Genomic DNA, 19,227 nt, shown 5'->3' with positions numbered 1-19,227 from the left:
TTCGCGTATTCTTCCAGCAGAAAACTCTCAGCAGCAAAATTCTAATGATCTGTTCTCTCTCAAAGAGAGAAATGTTAAAAAAAAGTACACGAACGCAAAACTAGCAAAAACTTGCAAGTTTTTAGTACAGCTGATCGAAATTTTGTTAACATACAAAAGCATAAAACAGAAAACACGAATACAATAAATTAAAAGTTTTCCTAAAGCAATTTGCTAAGCAAACATGAGTAAATGAGCATTTGCTTTCTTCCGATATATTTGCAGTTCTAATAAGTTATTTCAAACTTAAAAATCATAATAATAAATCTAAATCTAAATCTAATATAAATTTCCATATTTTCATAAATTGAAAACAGATGACTTTGATCAGATGTTTTTCTTGCTGGCAAATGGCTGCTGGCAAAAATTTTTCCCGCAGAAACTACCAGCAGCTTTTCATCAGAATGAAATCACAACCTCCGAAAATTCAAAAAAAACTTCCTTCCGATGAATGAAATATGCACTTTTTTATTTTTTATTGAGATGAAAACGAACAGCAACCCAAAGAAAATAATCGGATTGGTTTTGTTTTTTTTATTATTTAAAATTAATTTGAAAGACATGTGAATTTTTCTTAGTGATAGATTTCGGAACCTACGGGATCCGCGGTAAAATTTCGAAAAACATCAGGATGGACGGGATCGGCATTAAATATTTAGTCCCGCGCCCGTCTTTAGTCGCATCCTCATTCGCCATCACAGCATCAACAGACATGTATGTGATCGCCTCACCAGGTACTTTGCAATGCGGATCTCACCGATCTCTACCAAGGTGGTCTTGAGCAAAGAGTCCGAACTCTATCACTGGATGTTAGTAGTGAGGTTCAATATTTCCACCTTTGCCCACAATGGCGAAGCCTTGATGCACGCACTTATCTCCCCTGCCGCAGTGCCATGCTCTATGAAAGGTAGGGTCTGCTGAAAATCTCCTGCGAACATTATGACTACTTCGCCTATCAGCAAACGGCTGCCGCGATTGTCCCGATTTTTTATATTTGTACCGATTAAATCCCGATTTGCAGTGTTTTCTTTAATAATTCAATAAGATTCTCATTGTATTCTGACCCAAAAAAAATTTTCGTTCAAACGTGGCACCACTTTCGATATCACAAAGAACATAAAATATAAGGGATCCATAAAAATGGCCAGCTTCCTTATTTTCTATGATCTTTGACTATGTTATATTCTGTAAAACTGTTACCCTCGCTATATGACATTCTATCACCCTTGTCTAAATTTTGTATAATTATTTGTTAAGTTTTGTTTTTTTTTCATGAAACGATTCTAACTTGAACTTAGTGAAATTTAAAAAAATAAAACATTTTAGCATTCAAATTACAAATACCATGTAAGTCAAAATTTCAAACTTTGTACAAAAATTAGCAAAATTCGACAAAGTTTCATCAAAAAACTGAGCTTTTTAATCAGATTCCTTAGAAACATTCTGAGTATGCAGTTTTGTAGCCGATTCAATTCAAAGTGCAAATTTTAAGTACCTAGGACTTTCCGCTGATTCGTGGTAAATTTTTTTTTGGAGATGTTCATTTTCTTCATAAAAAAATTAGAAAATTTCGATTTACATATTTTTTAATATAGTAATCTATATTTTCATAAAATATAATAAACATCAAACAAAGAAGAGTAGCCAAAACCTACCAAAATGTCTCTTCTTTATTTACATTCTCGCCACGGTATACATATATTGTGTACATTATATAAATTTTCGCGATAATTTTTCAAGTTTTTCTGTCTTTTTTTGGTTTTAAATAAAACTGTATTAAAAGATGTCATGTCTTTTTATTTTGAAAACAAAATTGTATCTCCGGATTCGATGCTTTAGAAATGTTCCAATTTTTGTATACAGAAATCTGGTCACCGTATACCTATATATGTACAGTTGTCCACAAAATAATAGGAGTGCGATATTTTGACCAGTTTTGGCTATTTGTCTTTTGTTTATTTAATGTTTATTATTTTTTTATAAAAGCCTAGCTGGCTATACAACAAACACCATATAAATTCAGATTTTAAACTTTGTATAAAAATTATAAAAATTTTGCAATTTTTCACCCAAATTTCAAACTTTTTAATCAGAATCTTTAGAAAAAATTCTGGTATGCAGTTTTGTAGCACATTCAATTCTAGTCTGAAGAAGTGCAAGTTTCAAGCGGCTAAAAAATTCCGTTGATTTTTGAGAATTTTTTTGGTTAAAGGTGTTTCACGTTTTTTCCATACAAAGTATGTCGACAATTTTCTTTTATATGGAGGACACTGCCAGCAAAAAAATTGCCAAAAATCAACGGAATTTTTTAGCCGCTTGAAACTTGCACTTTTTCAGACTAGAATTGAATGTGCTACAAAACTGCATACCAGAATTTTTTCTAAAGATTCTGATTAAAAAGTTTGAAATTTGGGTGAAAAATTGCAAAATTTTTATAATTTTTATACAAAGTTTAAAATCTGAATTTATATGGTGTTTGTTGTATAGCCAGCTAGGCTTTTATAAAAAAATAATAAACATTAAATACACAAAAGACAAATAGCCAAAACTGGTCAAAATATCGCACTCCTATTATTTTGTGGACAACTGTATGTATCTACATTAGGATGTATGTAGAAAAAAAACGGTACTGTTTTTCCATCAGAATTATAACTTTTTCTATATCTTAAGACTACCGCTAAAATATTTCGGAAAACTATTAAGATTGGCGTGAGCCGGTCCGATTTTAAATTCCTCCAAAAATTTAACACCAAAAGCCTTACGAGAAAAGCATATCAAAAAGGCACTTCAAGCGCTAACTGAATGCTGGGCTATGGTTAGGTGGTGCTACTACGAATCAGAAGCCCAAAAACTAATTGTAGAAATTGCATACAACAAAAACCAAAAAACTGATAGATTTAGTTTGTTTTATTGTACAAGAAGTTCGAACTCCAAAAAACATCTACCGTAAGGAACAATTTCCTGTATTTTATGCCTATTCTCGGCCCAAAAACGATGCAATAGTTATCAAGACAATTTAACCATTCCGTATATCGATAAAAAATAGACGAATAAAAATGTGTATTAAGAGAAATAAAAAAAATTAATTAATAGATATAGCCTTGTGTATTTTGAATTTTTTGTGTATCATATTTGCATTAATAATTTCCTTCTAACCTTATTTCCAGCTTTCTTGGCCTGTGCTAAAAACTTTGGTGTACCCACACAAGAGACATTCCAGAGTGTCGATCTTTGGGAACGACAAAACTTAAACTCCGTCGTCATATGCCTGCAATCATTAGGTCGTAAGGTAATCAATTAACTCATAAAATTCAATTCAATCCCATAGATAATAATTGCTTATCAATTTCATATTTCAGGCACATAACTTTGGCAAACCATCAATTGGTCCCAAGGAAGCCGATAAGAATGTACGCAATTTCTCTGAGGAGCAATTGCGCGCTGGTCAAAATGTCATCTCACTGCAGTACGGCTCAAATAAGGGTGCCAATCAGTCGGGCATCAATTTCGGCAACACCCGACACATGTAAATGCCACACATTTCTGATGCGCGGCAAATGGCAAAGCGCTTATGCTATCGCATATTAACCAATATCATTGGTACTTAGAGATGAACGCAGCGTTATATATGTATGTACATACATATGCATGTGTATAACGGCATTTTAATAATATTTAAGCATTCCATAAGTGTCCAAAGGTTTTTGAAAAGACACGAAAAAACGACAACCTACAAATGTATTCCAAATTTTGCATTCTATATTTTTTAACTTTAACTTTATAAACATGTATTGAACGTATTCTAAGCATAATTGTACACCACAAAAAGAGAAAATGTAATTTTTTTATAATAGCGTTTGATTTCTTTTTAACTTAAAACACATTCTTCTTACCCATATTTAATAATACACTAAATATTTTTTTTTTCTAAATTGAACTAAATCGGCACTTACAAACACTCAAACGGAAAACTATATATCCGAGGCGCGTTTGTCCCCACTAATATACTGGTGTTATATGGGTGGAGTAAATGCCTCGTACGTGCCATTAAGCATTTATATTGTATGTAATCTTTTACATACCTATATTTAATTATTCTGAAAGGAGGCGAATCATTGTTATTTTCTCTCTATATATGTATGCTTTACAGTAATATATAAAATTACATATACGTACCGATTTTTGGCAGCAACAATTTATTTACAGTAGAAATAATACAATGTTATGGCCTTTGAAGTATACAAAATAACAACAACTAAACAACCACCTGTAAAAAAACTGAAACAAAAGTGTCTTCTCCCATTTAATTACCGTTAAACATAAAGTAGAAAGTATTTATAAATCATATATTACAATACATACACAGTGATACGTATTGGTATACTGATTAAATCTGTTCATGTTGAGTATGAAATAAACTTTATTAAATAATAGTTACTACGTACAGAAATTTTTTTTATTGCAAATTTTTTACAAATGTAAGTATGTATGTATGTATGAGTGCTACGTGGTCTAATGTGCCATCTCTTCAGTTTTTTTGGTGGATATTTTTAAGGTAATAAGAAAAAGTATTATCTCGGCGAGATTACCAAGTTTAACTGCAGCCTATACGTATAAATACAAGATTTATGGGTCAATTACTGATTACAGCCGAACTGAGTTGCTGAGTTGCTGTTGTTTATTTGCACTAAAAATTACCTTTAATTGTTTTAAATGCTGTTCTGCGATCACCAACTTCAAATTGAAAAAAAAGAAACGCTTAAAATTTCTAACCTGGGAAAACCGGGCTCGAACCCAGTCCCTGCGGAATGATAGTGGGCATTGCTAGCCATTACACCGCAACGGCCGCAATACTATAAGATTATTTTGAGAAATAAGGAAATAAAGATACGAATCCCAGCATTCGTGATCGAATGTTTACTTGTATCGAATCTAATAACGGCAGATGTTTTCTCCCCAAAACAATTTAAATTAACCCAGGATACGCGCTATCGAATGCCGCAATCTTTAAATGAAATTTCGTTACGAGTTACGTTCGATATCGAATGCCGCGATAGCCCAGAGCTGGAATCGTAACATTCGTTCACGGATGAAAAATTACGTGATACAGTTAGTCGTATAAACTGAATGGGATAAAGATTTTTTTTTTTATAAAAATGTATGTTTTTCTAAAAGAAGGCGTAATTAACAATATTAAAGGAAGGATGTGTTCATTAGAAAGTACATATAGAGAAATAACTTTAAATTGATATATTATTTTATATAGTCAGGTTTAAGCACATGTTGCCTGTGGCTTTTTTCCATATAAAGCGGCAAAACAAAAAGGAGAATTTTACTTCGTGAGGGTTATAATCCCTAAGTGCGGCCNGCGCTTAAAATCTCTAACCTGGGAATACTGTGAAATTACTTTCCTATAATACATTCCTATATAACTTTATGATTTATTTTGTTTAAGCTTGTCGGAAATCGGGCTCGAATCCAGGCCCGGAATGATAGTGGGCATTGCTAGCCATTAAGGAACTGAAGATATGAATCCCAGCATTCGGGATCGAATGATTACTCGTTTCGAATGTAATAACGGCAGACGTTTTCTCCCCAAAACAATTTAAATTAACCCAGCACACGCGCTATCGAATGCCGCAATCTTTAAATGAAATTTCGTTAGGAGTTACGTTCGATATCGAATGCCGCGATAGCCCAGAGCTGGAATCGTAACATTCGTTCACGGATAAAAAATTACGTGATACGTTAGTCGTATAAACTGAATGGGATAAAGATTTTTTTTTTTTTATAAAAATGTACGTTTTTCTAAAAGAACGCGTAATTAACAATATTAAAGGATGTGTTCATTAAAAAGTATAGAGAAATACCTTTAAATTGATATATTATTTTATATAGTTAGGTTTAAGCACATGTTGCCTGAGGCTTTATTTCCATATAAAACGGCACCGCAGAAAGGAGAATTCTACTTCGTGCGGGTTATAATCCCTAAGTGCGGCCAATGGCCGCCTACGCAGAAACGTGTTCTCTGCAAAAGGTATTCAGCCCTTCTTCTTCGGCAACGCAGAAAGGAGAATTCTACTTCGTGCGGGTTATAATCCCTAAGCGCGGACGAAGGCCGCCTACTGAGAAAGAAGTTCTGCGCAAAAAATACTTCCGCGCCCTTTCCACCAAAAACGGTTTACACAATTAAAATCAGTTAAAAGGGGCGGACCACGCCCACTTTTTATTTTTACTTTTCCTCAACGGCCGCTATACCGCACTTGTTCCGTAGAACAATGTAGTGCAGAACAGNCAGAAAGAAGTTCTGCACAAAAAAAAACTACTAAAACTATCGAAAATTCCACCTTTACCTCCCTTTAACTCCGCCCCTATTAATTTCCACCAAAAACCGTTTACGCCATTAAAATCAGTTAAAAGGGGCGGACCACGCCCACTTTTTATTTTTACTTTTCCTCAACGGCCGCTATACCGCACTTGTTCCGTAGAACAATGTAGTGCAGAACAGCAAAAAAGGGTTTCATCTTTCCTGCACTAGAGTACTCTAGTGCGTTCACCGAACGGACCTAATAGGATAATTAGCATTGAAAGTTATACTTGCATATTTCGTTCTTAAAATAATTTATTTCAAATTCATATTTATTTTATTCAAATTAGTACACTCTACCTTATTAACCCCCTAGTAGGCCAATTTTTTTATGAGTTGAAAAATTCAGGAAGGGGTGGTTTTAGCACGAGAAATCCAAAACTGATGTCCATTTCGATCTGTGACAGTAACTTTTTCCTACAGGGGAGAAAAACCAAGACCGTCTGGAGATGGGCTCGCCGATATAGTTACACATATTTTCAGCTTTCTCTTACACAATGTTGACCTACGAACCGGCAATGCCGTGGGTTTTTATATGTCGGCAAGCCGGTCTGTAGACGGTCTGTGTTCGAAAGCAATTTTCTCCATTTCGGATAGTCACACAATTATAAAACTTATATCAAAATACTGTGCTTTTAACTACGAAACCCACTGAATTTTTTTGTATCAAAAAAATTTTCAAAAGAAAAAATTTCTTTAATTACGAAATTATTAAAAAGCAAGAAATAATTAATTTTAACCGTGTTTTCAAAATCTGTAATTCAACTGCCGATTAAAATAAAACGGATTGACATAACGGATAAAAATTTACTTCGCCGTAGGGGAACGATTTTTGTCTAAAGATCGTGCCTTACGATTATAGAGAAAAATTATTATAGGTGCACTAAAAAGGTGTTTAGTTAACGACCGTCTGGAGGCGGTTCTGCCTACTAGAGGGTTAAAAGGGTTGTTTTATTTAATTAAATTTTTTTTGAAATAACAGGAAATCGATTTTTTTAACTGATACATCCCACAATATCGATATGACTTCACGATGCATCGCGTCGCAAAAAACATCGATGTATTTTCTATATGCGCATCCCTACTTTTTACTAGTGCTGCAAAACCATCGATAGTTTTAACTACTCCGAGAAACAACTATCGATACTATCGATAGTGTAGCCAAAAGGCAACAACTAAAAAAAAATCATAAATTACAAACAAAATTCTGATGCTAAAGCATGCATTTTGATTTTGAACATTGTCCAAACTGACAACAGAAAAATGTTGTTCTGTTTCGAACGATACTCAATCAAAATGAAACGATATCCTGTCAAAATGTTTGACAAGGTATTCCTGAATCGCGATATAAAAGAAGCACATGCACCCCTAGGCGTGTAAAAAGCGACTCAAGTTATTACAATGAACTTACAATGAGCAAAATACGCATTCAATTTACTCAATTCCGATTTTTATGACATTTTAATTTTTTTTTTGCTGTTTTCGTCAGTCTATTTAAAGTTTTTTTGTTTATAGATATTGGTTTATTGAAAATAAATGAACAAAACTTAATATTTTACCGTAAAGTGTAAATAAAATTTTGACAATTACAGACCAAATGTATGAAATAAACAAATCAGATGCTCTCCAAAAACGACCGATAATGCTAAAAATATCGAGTGACTGAAAAAAATTGCTATCGATAGTACCGACTGTCCATTCTATTATATTGCAGCACTATTTTCCTCTGTGTGCCCTTTCGTAACACGGCAAATCTTCTTTGAAATTTTTAGAGCTCTTCCTTTATATTAGACCGAAAATGCCATCCTACGAATTAGCTTTGGTATTGCGACAAATGTCCAGAGTAAGTATCCTTGCCTTAATTTGAATTTGTTCCCCTCTCTCATGCACGCCAATTATTCGTTTCGAAATTAGCCGGAGATTGTGTCCGTCTTGAAACGCACTGCCGAATCTATTTTGGACAAGGGCTGCATAATTAGAAAACTGGAAAATTTGGGCACTCGTGCGCTACCGCATAAAATCAGTGAACATGGTGTAGTACATCGCGAAGGCACCTACTTCACTATAGCTTTTGAGTCGGCACCAACAAAATTAAATGATTTTATGGAGGAATTCGGCCGTGATATTGATATTGTGCGACGTCGTATCTTTAAAATTGAAGGACCGGAAGAGTTCCAATGCACTCTACATGAGGAAATGCTTCCGCCAGCCTACCGCAAAGATGTGCAGGAAATGATAAACATCGCTAAACGCAAACAAAAACCAAAGTTCAAATATAATTCCGGGCTTGATTACTATCCGTTCCAGAAATAAATGCGGTTAGTAAAATTTTTGTGTATAAGATGTGGCCGAAGAAAATGTAAACTAATAGTTATAAGGTATTAAACGTGTTATATTTTAAAGTTTTTAAACTAAACTAATAAAAGGTTTATATAAATTACTTCCAAAGGCATTTCAGCACTTGAAAGATCGAAGAGTTGTTTTCGGTCATTCCCATTAAAATCAAGTGACGAATTTGAACACTCCATCTAAAATCTTCGTGTTTGCCCAGCCTGCGCTGAAGTGGATGGTGTAGGCGCTGCTGCCTTTGCAGGATCCTCTAGCAATCGCACCAACATTGAATTTTTTGGTCCGGTGCACCAAGTTATGCCATTTTCGTCAATGACATATGTCTCCAAAGTAACCTGCCACTGACCACCACTTGAGATCGGCAAAAGAAAGCTGCCAGTCAAAAAGTCACGCTGTGGTTTAACCGTCTGTGTGAGTGTTACTGTATCGGTTGTGGTGGATTTAGGTGTTTCATTAGCTGGACGAGGTGTCACAAGTTGAGACGTCAATGACAACTGGACTGCGTCCACACTGCGATACATAGATCTTCTTTTACCATAATGTTGAATAACACCTTCAACTTTTATAACTAAATTGCTGCCAGATTGTACCAGCACAGGTTCGCCAGGGCTGCGAGGCTGTGGACTAACAGAAAGTTTGATTTGCGTTGATTGTAGAACTTGGAAGAAATAACGTGGTAGACAGAGGGGAGTTTTTGTTATCACTTCAATTTCGGAGAGAATAATTTCCAAATGACGATTACTTATTGTCTTCGCATTAGATGGTTCTTTTGGCAAATCTCGTTGCATTTGTTCCATGCGGTGGCAACAAGCTGCAAAATAGCGTGTTTCTGGACATTGACCAGTTGTCAAGAATGCAGGCGGGTCCGCGGGCGTCGCATAACTAATTGTTTCAACAATGTGTGCGAACAAAGCACATTGATATTCGGCTATTTCTAAAAATTCCAATGTTATAGGATCCGCATCGAAAGCAGATTTATAGAGGCGTGAATAGGATTCTTCGCAACTCTTCAAAGCTTTTACCAGTTTACGCAATTGATTAGTTACATGTCCGAATTTCAGCAAGTTGTCACGTGAGTTCTGAGCCAAGCTTCCCGCAATCGCTGGCGGTGGTACAATTATTTGTGCATTTTTTACCGTTACGGCCATGTAGAGGGTCTGTAAAAATTGTGCGCGTAATTTCAGGTACTCTAGCTGAAATGTAAGCGGATTAGCAGGCGACGAACTGGCACGGAGGCTTGCGAGCGCTTGCCAATACAAATTGATTGCAGACTCTAAACGCTGCATTAGTGGCATTTGTTTTAGCACAGGTGCAGCTGCTGCGGACGAATCTGCTGGAGTGACGTTTGACATAGAAGGTTCACATAGCTCATAATTGTCGCGCATAAATTCGTACTCTACTCCATAGTTCAGTATACATTCAGCCTTTCCCATTTGTGCTAGTCCCATCAGAAAGAAATGTAGTTTGTCTACTACTGTGAGCTGTGATATTTTGGAAAATATATGTGCGGCTAGATAATGTTGTCCGTAACGACTTGCAGATCGTGCGATGCGATATTGATTCCAACAATTAATTTTGCTGCAGCAACGTTCAAAACATTCAATCACCTCTTTGGGTATGAAGCAGCCGAGCATTGACTGCAATGCGACAGAAGCTAAGATTTCTACTGTATGTAATTGGTCTGCATTCGCACCAGCTTCCATTATTGCATTTAATTTATGTAATATGAATAGCAATCGGTTAAGTACTGGATTGGCCTGTAATTACATAGAATTTTTATTTATCAATACAATTATAAATGAAATGCATTAACTGTAAATCTTACCGTTGGGCCTTTTGATGAGCCATCATCATCATCAGGTGTCTCCGAGGGCGACTCTGCAACTTTCTTTTGCGCTGCCAGCGCAGCTTGAGCCGAAGTTGAGGGCATCATTGTATCAACGTCCATTGGTTCGACGTCGGTTAAACCGGTATCTGCGAACTTACGCAATTGGAAATGTGAACCTAAAGCTCCCAACGCATCGCACATCATCTCTACGTTGCGTGGCGGGTATTCTATTTCTTCAGTAATCAAGTCAGCTAACATATTTACGAAATCGGTGCCGAATTCAGGATTAACGCTGCTTATTTTGATGCCACAACAGAGTAGTTTTTTCAATTCGAGTTCATTTTCCTTATCACCAACCATACAGAAAATTAGACCCTCCATGTGCATGTTTATAATAGCAATAATAGTGGATGTAATCTCCTTATCGCCGCCAGAATAAGTCATAAGCGCGGCTAAGATTGACATCGCCTGACTGGCTGTGGCATAATCATCTAAGCAAATGCACGTTAGACAAAGCTCCGTTACAGATTCTTGCTGCTCATGCAACAACACATGACATGTTAGAGGGCAGTCACACAGTTTAAGCAAAATATTTAAATAGAGATATTGTTCGCGGGAATCCTCACAAGCCTGCGCTTTTGCTATAAGTTCGCTCATAGCCTTCTTTGGCCAGGCATGAACACATTGAGGATCAGCTAGCTGCGTAAGTGATTTCAATACCTGCGCCCGTACAGGTTTCCGTTTATCTTGCAGAAAGTCCAACAACAGTTTTACTTGGTCCGGTACACCAGTTAGTGTACGCGCTGAAAGTTGTGTGAGTGAATCAAGAATAGCAACAACAAAGCTTTCAGCCGGGTATTTTGGTAGCAAATTTAGACAAAGATCTTTCACTAGCGTTGAAGTGTTCGAGTCGTGATGCATGTGCCTTAATACTGGTATGAGCTGCAGCTTCATAGGCACTGGTATTTGTAGTGATTCAATCATATCAGAAATTTTGGCACACATGCTAATTGCAAAGGAGCGAGATTGTGCCGCGAATTGCCCACTTGCATAGATTGCTGCTTCCACTTCTACGGTATCGTGACTATCGAGTGCTCGTCGTATGGCATGGTGCACTTGTTGTTTCTCGGGAATAACGCGTGACACAGCGCCCAATGTACGCAAAGTTAATGCACGTGCCACAGGATCATTCGAATGTATTACCATGAATATGCGCTTAACGAAGGCGTCGATGTTTAGAATTTTATCCAGATGATTTTCACTTTGTTGGCAAACGCGCAACACCCAGAAGCGCAACAGATTTGAACCATTCCAAAAGAATTCTGCTAATTTCAAGAACGATGAATTTATCAATATTGGGAAGGGATACTTTTCGAAGAGCCGTGGAAAGCGTACAATCGCCTCACATTGGACACCCAACTTAGTTGAACGCAAACCTTTATCCAATTCGGTGAGCACGGAATTGGCATCTTGCTCAGACTCATTGAGGAAATTTTCGTTGAAAAGATTTACGCGGACGCCGGATAATGACGCCATTTTTAAAAAAGTGAATTATTTTAATAATAAACGAATAGGTGATTATTTAAATGCTAAATATTTTTTCCTGATTAATAAATTCTATTTTTTTTTAGTGACGGTACGATTAATCGAATAACCGTTTATAATCGGGTATGTTCATTCGGCTAACGATTTAATTGTAACGAAATTTTCCTTTCGATTAATCGAGCGATTAACCGATTAATTTTAAAATAATCGAAAAGAAACCATCGAAAATTGACTACTTTACTCAAAGAAGATAAAAATCACATATATACATTTATTTTTCATAATTTTTTGCACATGGGCCTTAAAAACGTGATGGGAGTATTTGATGAACATTTCCATCACCATTGAGTTACACTTTATTAATCAAATGACTGTCACTTTTCTTGTAGGGAGGCTTTCGAAGTCGTACAGGCTTTTCAGGCGAGCAACTTCACAAAAAACTTTTGCGCTTGACGTTTCTTCAAGCCATTGACATTTCGCAGTAAATGGGAAGAATGGTCTAGGAATGAGTTTTCCGACAAATGAGGTATCGACTGCTAGTTCGATAAAAGTGATACTTCATTTACCATTTCATTTTAGTTTATTCAGTACTTTTGTTCCCTCTTTCATATTAATGTTCAAACAATAAATAATTTTTCCTTGCATTTTATTGCCTAAATTTTGTGTAAAATTCCTTTAACATATGGTAAGTGTTATCGATTACACCATTGCGATAATCATATTCACCAATATTAATGTTCGAATGAGTTACTGTCTGACGACCCCTAAAAAGCCTCCAAAGCTTGAAACATGTGCGAAATTTGGCATCTTTCAGGGTTTTATTCTTGATTTTTTTCAATAAGTTTTGCTTTTCTTAACAAATAAGTGAATAACAAATTTGGTTCTTTTTTCGATTTGGTTGTTTTTTCTTCAGATTTTGGTTAGTTATTTTTTAACAACTGGTAACCGTGCTACCAATAAACCTACATAATTCGCGTTGCCAACCTAACTAAACTGTCACCGAATTGTGAATTTGGCTACACTGGCGAATCATATGTAAATGTGTGCGTACCTTGTTTTTGAAAACCAGGCAGAGTCCTTTGGAAAACTTAATTTTTGCATTTATAATAAAATTTCACCAAAGAATGTGGCTTCTGACAAACGTTACTACTGGTAAGTACACAATTAAAGCTACCTATTACACGATTTATCTATTGTTTTCTAAAAAGGAAATGTGCTCATTGTAATCAACGAAAAGTCCAAATACACTGTCGGACGCGTTGGCGCGGACCTGGTAATTGCAGACGATTCTTCAATAAGTCGTACTCATGCATTCGTACACATTACCACAACAGAAATTAGCGATAGGGAAAGTATAAATGGAAATCATGTGAAAGAAATGCTGGAGCTTGAAGATGGGGGATCTAAATATGGCACATTTCATAATGACGGCATTTCTAAAGGCGTGGGAATTCCGAAACAAAAGCGTATAATTCTAGCCGAAGGAGATCGTATACGTTTTGGTGTTTTGAAAAACATTTGGACTGTATTGAATATTACTCCTCGGATTACGTTGTCAATTTTGCCTGCCGATCAGATCATTCAGTTGAAACAACATGTACAGGTGCTCGGCGGTTGTATTTTGAACGACTGGGACGACGAATATACCCATCTAACAATGGCGGAGATAAACTTGTCCTCGAAACTATTGCATGCAATACTGGATCGGAGGCCAATTGTGACTTGCGACTATTGGTGTAGTGTAGTGCAGGCGGCGCGTCGTGGTCGGCGATCATTACCAAAAGTGGAAGCTTATACTCCACCGAATCCTCAGAATTTCGACTTAAAATATCGTGAAGAAAGAAAGAAATTGTTTGCCAAGCTAACATTTGTATTTCTCCATGCGCATCATTTTAAAAAGTATGCGCCGATAGTAGAGAAAGCTGGTGGAAAAAGTAAGCATTTAAATGTGGGCGTACAAAAATCTTTTCTCGTTAGGAAAGATGTAGTTGTTATACAGTATGTACCATCTACAGAATCACAAAGTTCAGAAACTATTAACACAGTTGAAGGTGAGTTAAACAAAAAATGGGCTTTACGCACATTGTCATTTGTATTTACTACTCTCATTTCAAGATTGTCTTAAACTTCATTCGCGACGCACTGTACCTGAATTCGAGATCGGTTTGGCAATTATACAGTGTTCGATTGAAAAATTTTGTAATCCAAGCTATAATGAAAACGACAACTTAGCCTCTACCTCAAAATTATCAGAATCTAAGGAGCCACAGTCTTCTGTTTTGGCTTCTTCCAACTTTTCTAATATTGCAGATCTACTAGATAGCAACCAAACGGAAATTTTTATCCCCGAAACTGTTGAGAAAAGTACATCTAGCACACATTTGACGGACAAATCACCGGCTGCATCAACAGCGTCAGGAGTGGAACAAACTGATTCAGTAACCATAGAATCACAAGATTTTCAACCAGAAGAAAATAATTCAAGTGATGCTGCCATGTCTTCCCTGCAAGTAACCGAAAGTGCCCAGGAGGTCAACAAACGCAAGCGCACAAGAGGTAAGGAAGGAAACACAGCTGATAATGCTATTTCTCAAATGGATAGTGAAGATGATGAGCTCTTCAACTTTGCTGCTAAAAAGGCACATTTAGAAGAGAATACGAATTCACCGGTGGAACGTAAAAATAGGCAGCAAAGTAGATCTACTTACTCACCTCTTGATGAGCTTGCGTCGACATCTGCTGCCGCCATTGCAAAGCAAACACCTAAATCAGCTATTAAACAGTTGCCAATTGAGATCAATAAGCGCCCGACCAGAAGAACTGTGATAGATATGTCGGGTTTCTTAGAGAAATCGCAACGCGTACCTAACGCGCAAGATGCGGCTGACAAAAGCGCCACAACCGACAATGAGACTTCGAAGAAAGCGTCAAAACGCGCACGCATTGCTGATATAGACAACAGTGATGATGATGATTTGTTTTGTTTCGGTGGAAAAAGTCTTTCTAATGACGACACAAATAATGCTAAACGTGCGCGTCCTTCCAATGATGACGGAGGTTGTGACTCGGATGAGGATTTGTTCGACTTTGGTGGAGCTGATGCTGATGAGCAAAGTTCTTCTAAAGATGCTATTGATGTTGAGAGATCGAACGAGCCGGTAGCAACGAGAAATAAAATAAACCAAATAGTAATGCCAAAACCGAAACCATTGCCGGCTAAAGTTAGCATCGCAGATTGGCTTGATTGTTCACTAAGTGCTTTAAGCATCAAAGCGGAACAATGTAAAGATGAAGTGGATGCTGTAAAGAAAGAGAATAATGATTCTGGCGTTGAGGGTGATAGCAAAGAAATTGAACCCATTAAAGGAGGATGCGTTGTAACAGTTGTGAGCACAAAGTCTATACTACATGAAAGAGATATAAGGAGCGTGGTGGACAATGAGAATGAAAAAAATGATTCCAACAAAAATATTAAAAACTTTAAAAAGTTTACTAAGGTAAGTCCCAACTTCTTATAGTAGCATGGTAAATGTAGTTTTCAAAAAAAAACTTTTTACAGAAATTCCGTCCACAAAACCGTAGGGTGATTCGTACTGTTTCGTCCACCGTGGGCGGTCCATTGATTTAATGCCAAACAATTATTGTTCGTTCGATCGTTAAAAATTTATTCTAAGAAACTTTGCTTACAATAAATTTTCGGAATATACTCAAAGCTTTCTTGTGCTCGTTAGCTAATAATTTGCGCTCAAATAGACGCGTAGCACCAATCCACTCGTGGGGTAATATATCCTTAGTTACACTCTGCTTTAAAGACTGCTTTCTTGTTACGTTTTCAGTTGCAATGAATCGTTTTACAGCCTCTATAGTAGCCAATTCTACATCCGCATTGAAAGTTTTAATTTGAGAGGTCAACGTACATTCTCTGATCACTTCTACACCCACATCGGAAGTCCTTTTAAATTTTACAGGTTTCATAGCGCGCACAGCTGTAAGAGGCGTATGTGTTGCCTGCAAGGGCGCATCATCTTTTAATAATACACCTTCTCTCTTAGAGGTTTCTAAAGTCTGGTTTTCCAAGAATGCTTCCAATTGTTCTGGCAGGTCATAGTTTAGGTGAACACTATGCCCCGCCGAAGGAAATCTCCTTCGCATAGGCTGCAATTGGTTGTAAAGCTCAACACATTTGTTACCCAATACGGCACTCAAATTGTGCAACTTGGCTAGCACGGCCAATAGTAGGGTACTTGTTTCCATGAAAAAGTTATTTCGCATTAATTTCGCAAAATACTCTGCAGCTTGGACGCAACACTCTCGTATCCGAACATAAATACCATGTACATTCAGCAAACGTACTAATACATAGTCAAAGCAGTTCTGGGTTGGCATCTCCAATGTTTCGGACGAGTTGAGCGCAAAATCAGGCAAAGAGCCTTGAAATGATTCAAGTTCTCGTGTAATATCGATGCGAAGCAGTCGACATGTCGCTGTATTACACTTAACAACAGCACGAAACCCCATCATGCCATGAAATGAGTTCTTTCGGCGTGCCATAAGCCTTCCTAGCAAAGCAGATGTCTCTGCAAACTCGACCTCTTGTGGACGATGCTGCCGAAAGTATTGATATATAGCAGCCTGTAAGCGTCGTACTGAAAGAAATGTGCTTAGCAAGGATTTAAAAACTTATAGGGAATTGAATTGAAGCTTACCATTTGGAGCTCTCTTAGTTGGAATAGGGAATGTAAGAAGCGGCGGCTTTTTTAGCTCAAATTCATTCCAAAGATCGCACATGTTTATAAACTGCGTCCATGCAAAAAAAATGTAAACAATCGTCATGTACACAAAGATACAAACTTGGCAGCACTTTCGTCTCAGCTGTTTTTGTACTTTCAGGATTGCTTGGGCTGATTAAATAAAAAAAAAAAATAAAGGGCAAACATTAATTATTACTAAATAAATATATATAATTCATGTTAACATTCAGGGTGCATTCATGCTCTGATTAATATCTATTCCATGGCCCTTCCAAGATCCCAAAAAAGTTTTTTTTGCTAATAGAGGTCGCTCTTCGGCAGATGTCGGCAAGCCTTATTACATAAAATATAAAAAACCCTTAACTTTTCACCTGTTCCATTTGTGGGCCATCAAAGCGCACATCACAAGTTAGAGGACAAGGCAATTAGAAATTTGTGTAAAGTACCGAATTGTTTTTTACATGGACAAATAGAATATTTTCAACAAAAACGTATGGAAGTTTGTTGTTGTTGTTGTTGTAGCATACAAGTTCCCCAAAGGGGTTTTGGGGAGTGTTGCTGAAGTGACAGTCCTTGGCCAGATATAAATCTGGGTCGTTCCGGTTACGTAGACCCGACTGTCATGGGTATGGAAGTTTCATTCGCGTTGCATACATTTAGGCTCCAAAGTGAACGTGTTGGTTATATCTTTCTTCTGGCCACCTTTACTATCAGCTGTGCTGCTGTCAAATGTAATTTTTTTTAATTGTAACTTTCTTTGTGTGCAGATGTGTGTTTTTTATTTCAATTTACTGCCGTAATCATTACGCCTTGCACTTGATTCGGAATTAAGGTGATTGCACTCCCTTTACCGATGTTGTGTTTCGTTTATTAAAAAACAGTGTAGGTGCGACATTGATTAAAATAGCCACAAGAGTGCGCAGAAGTATCTTCACTGTGATATTGAACCAGTTATACGTGTGAGTCTTCCAAACGTTAACGACGCGACAGTATGGCTTTTGTCCTAAATTTAGTCAGGTGCTCCTTGAAAGTTATTAACCGTAACACATCAATAGGGCTAGTGAAAAACCTTAGCAAATTCGATTACTGCCAGCGTGTAACCAATAACAACACGACAGTGATAACGAATCAACAGTTCCTACGCACATTTTCCATTGGGACACAGCTGCAGCAAGAGTAAGTTACAATTAATTGATTTTTGCTGTATGTATATGTAACACTCATTCTATTTTATTAATTAATACCAAGTGTGAACATTACGTTTTTGCGCGCCAACGGCCAGAAGATAGAGACAAAGGGCAAGGTGGGCGACACATTACTGGATGTGGTGGTAAATAATCATATCGATTTGGATGGTTTTGGTGCATGCGAGGGTACTTTGACATGCTCCACTTGCCATTTAATTTTTACATCTGAGGATTTCGAAAAACTACCAGATAAAGCCAGCGATGAAGAATTGGATATGTTGGATTTGGCATACGACCTCACAGATACTTCACGTCTAGGCTGCCAAATAACACTAACAAAGGACATGAATGGACTGGTTGTTAAAGTACCAGCAACAATTAATGATGCCCGTAGCGCGTAACAGTTGATCGAAATATGAAAAATACGTATGGACATAAAATTTGGACAGTTTGACTGGAATGTGGAAATTATAATACATAAACATGTAAAATGTACAATACGTAAACATACATATAAATGATTTATTCCATTTCATTGTACAGTGTAGCATATCGATAAAGGCAGATAAGACGAAATTTGTCCGGATGTCGCTTGCATAAATGAATAACATAAGTATTTGTGTACACAAATGTAAATAATTGAAATGTACATATTAAATACCCATCTATTCAAACTTAGTAGTAATAGGTATACATCTTTACCGATGATTGCTAACTATGCCCGCAAGAACAAAGCAATGACGGATTTTATTAAAAACGTAGCAGAAATTTACAATCGTATTTTTATAAAATAAATGTGAGCGTAAGAAAATATTAAACAATGAATCGGAGAATTTCAACTCAGATAAAGCCTATATTTTTGGTACCCACTTAAATGCATATGGATGTGTGCGCATGCACATATGCATGTATGTCGTGATTGCAAAAAAATCTCCATAAACACACAGTTTGTTAAAATACATTTAAATGAATTCATTAACAACCTTCTGCCTCTGTTCTTATCGATAATTGAAAAAAGTCTCTATAAATCAATTCATATCGCTTAGAGTGAAAAGTTGCTAAGTCCACTTTTTGTAAAAATTGAGGAAATCCTACAAGGCGAAAATAAAACTAACTTCTTTAATGAACATCGAATGCTTTCGCATCGTATGGAGATTTGAT

The 19,227-nt window shown here is 36.7% G+C and overlaps 6 protein-coding genes across 8 annotated transcripts in view; 4 read left to right on the top strand and 2 right to left on the bottom strand.

The window, feature by feature from the left end:
• The window catches only part of Chd64 (transgelin calponin-3), a 31,043-nt gene extending 26,564 nt beyond the window's left edge, over positions 1–4,479 (top strand). Inside the window, exons 3-4 of the mRNA XM_017620937.1 lie at positions 3,207–3,328; positions 3,399–4,479. Coding sequence (XP_017476426.1) covers positions 3,207–3,328; positions 3,399–3,569 — 293 coding nt within the window. The 3' untranslated portion in view covers positions 3,570–4,479. The remainder of the gene's footprint in view (positions 1–3,206; positions 3,329–3,398) is intronic.
• Positions 4,480–8,084: 3,605 nt separating this feature from the next.
• Positions 8,085–8,846, top strand: mRpS6 (mitochondrial ribosomal protein S6). Its single transcript, XM_017620936.1, has 2 exons — positions 8,085–8,249; positions 8,321–8,846. The coding sequence occupies exons 1-2, from the start codon at positions 8,205–8,207 to the stop codon at positions 8,717–8,719; spliced, it is 444 nt and encodes a 147-aa protein (XP_017476425.1). The 5' UTR covers positions 8,085–8,204; the 3' UTR covers positions 8,720–8,846.
• Positions 8,847–8,911: 65 nt separating this feature from the next.
• Positions 8,912–12,340, bottom strand: defl (Integrator complex subunit 7). Its single transcript, XM_017620935.1, has 2 exons — positions 10,581–12,340; positions 8,912–10,512 (listed from the first exon to the last, which is right to left on the bottom strand). The coding sequence occupies exons 1-2, from the start codon at positions 12,117–12,119 to the stop codon at positions 8,935–8,937; spliced, it is 3,117 nt and encodes a 1,038-aa protein (XP_017476424.1). The 5' UTR covers positions 12,120–12,340; the 3' UTR covers positions 8,912–8,934.
• An 803-nt stretch (positions 12,341–13,143) lies between these two features.
• Positions 13,144–15,834, top strand: nbs (nibrin). Its single transcript, XM_017620931.1, has 4 exons — positions 13,144–13,280; positions 13,337–14,179; positions 14,244–15,625; positions 15,688–15,834. Exons 1-4 carry the CDS (start codon positions 13,253–13,255, stop codon positions 15,754–15,756), a joined length of 2,322 nt encoding a protein of 773 aa, XP_017476420.1. The 5' UTR covers positions 13,144–13,252; the 3' UTR covers positions 15,757–15,834.
• On the bottom strand, positions 15,776–17,409 carry LOC108366512 (uncharacterized). Its single transcript, XM_017620933.1, has 2 exons — positions 16,835–17,409; positions 15,776–16,774 (listed from the first exon to the last, which is right to left on the bottom strand). The coding sequence occupies exons 1-2, from the start codon at positions 16,959–16,961 to the stop codon at positions 15,798–15,800; spliced, it is 1,104 nt and encodes a 367-aa protein (XP_017476422.1). The 5' UTR covers positions 16,962–17,409; the 3' UTR covers positions 15,776–15,797.
• Positions 17,410–17,616: 207 nt separating this feature from the next.
• Positions 17,617–18,838, top strand: LOC108366513 (adrenodoxin-like). Of its 3 annotated transcripts, none has more exons than XR_001848098.1 (3): positions 17,617–18,055; positions 18,128–18,543; positions 18,610–18,838. XR_001848098.1 is itself a non-coding variant. In XM_017620934.1 (2 exons), the coding sequence occupies exons 1-2, from the start codon at positions 17,871–17,873 to the stop codon at positions 18,465–18,467; spliced, it is 525 nt and encodes a 174-aa protein (XP_017476423.1). In that variant the 5' UTR covers positions 17,617–17,870; the 3' UTR covers positions 18,468–18,838. The 3 variants fall into 3 exon arrangements, 1 of the variants encoding a protein (XP_017476423.1); XR_001848097.1 differs by having other exon boundaries at positions 18,128–18,551; XM_017620934.1 differs by having other exon boundaries at positions 18,128–18,838.
• The last annotated feature ends 389 nt before the right edge of the window (positions 18,839–19,227 follow it).

This window comes from Rhagoletis zephyria, unplaced genomic scaffold (assembly GCF_001687245.7).
Source record: "Rhagoletis zephyria isolate East Lansing unplaced genomic scaffold, Rhagoletis_zephyria_1.1 Rzeph_scaffold_02299, whole genome shotgun sequence".
NCBI classification, from domain to species: Eukaryota; Metazoa; Arthropoda; class Insecta; order Diptera; family Tephritidae; genus Rhagoletis; species Rhagoletis zephyria.
The sequence above is the reverse complement of the archived record's forward strand: the minus strand, read 5'-3'. Positions and strand labels throughout refer to the sequence as shown.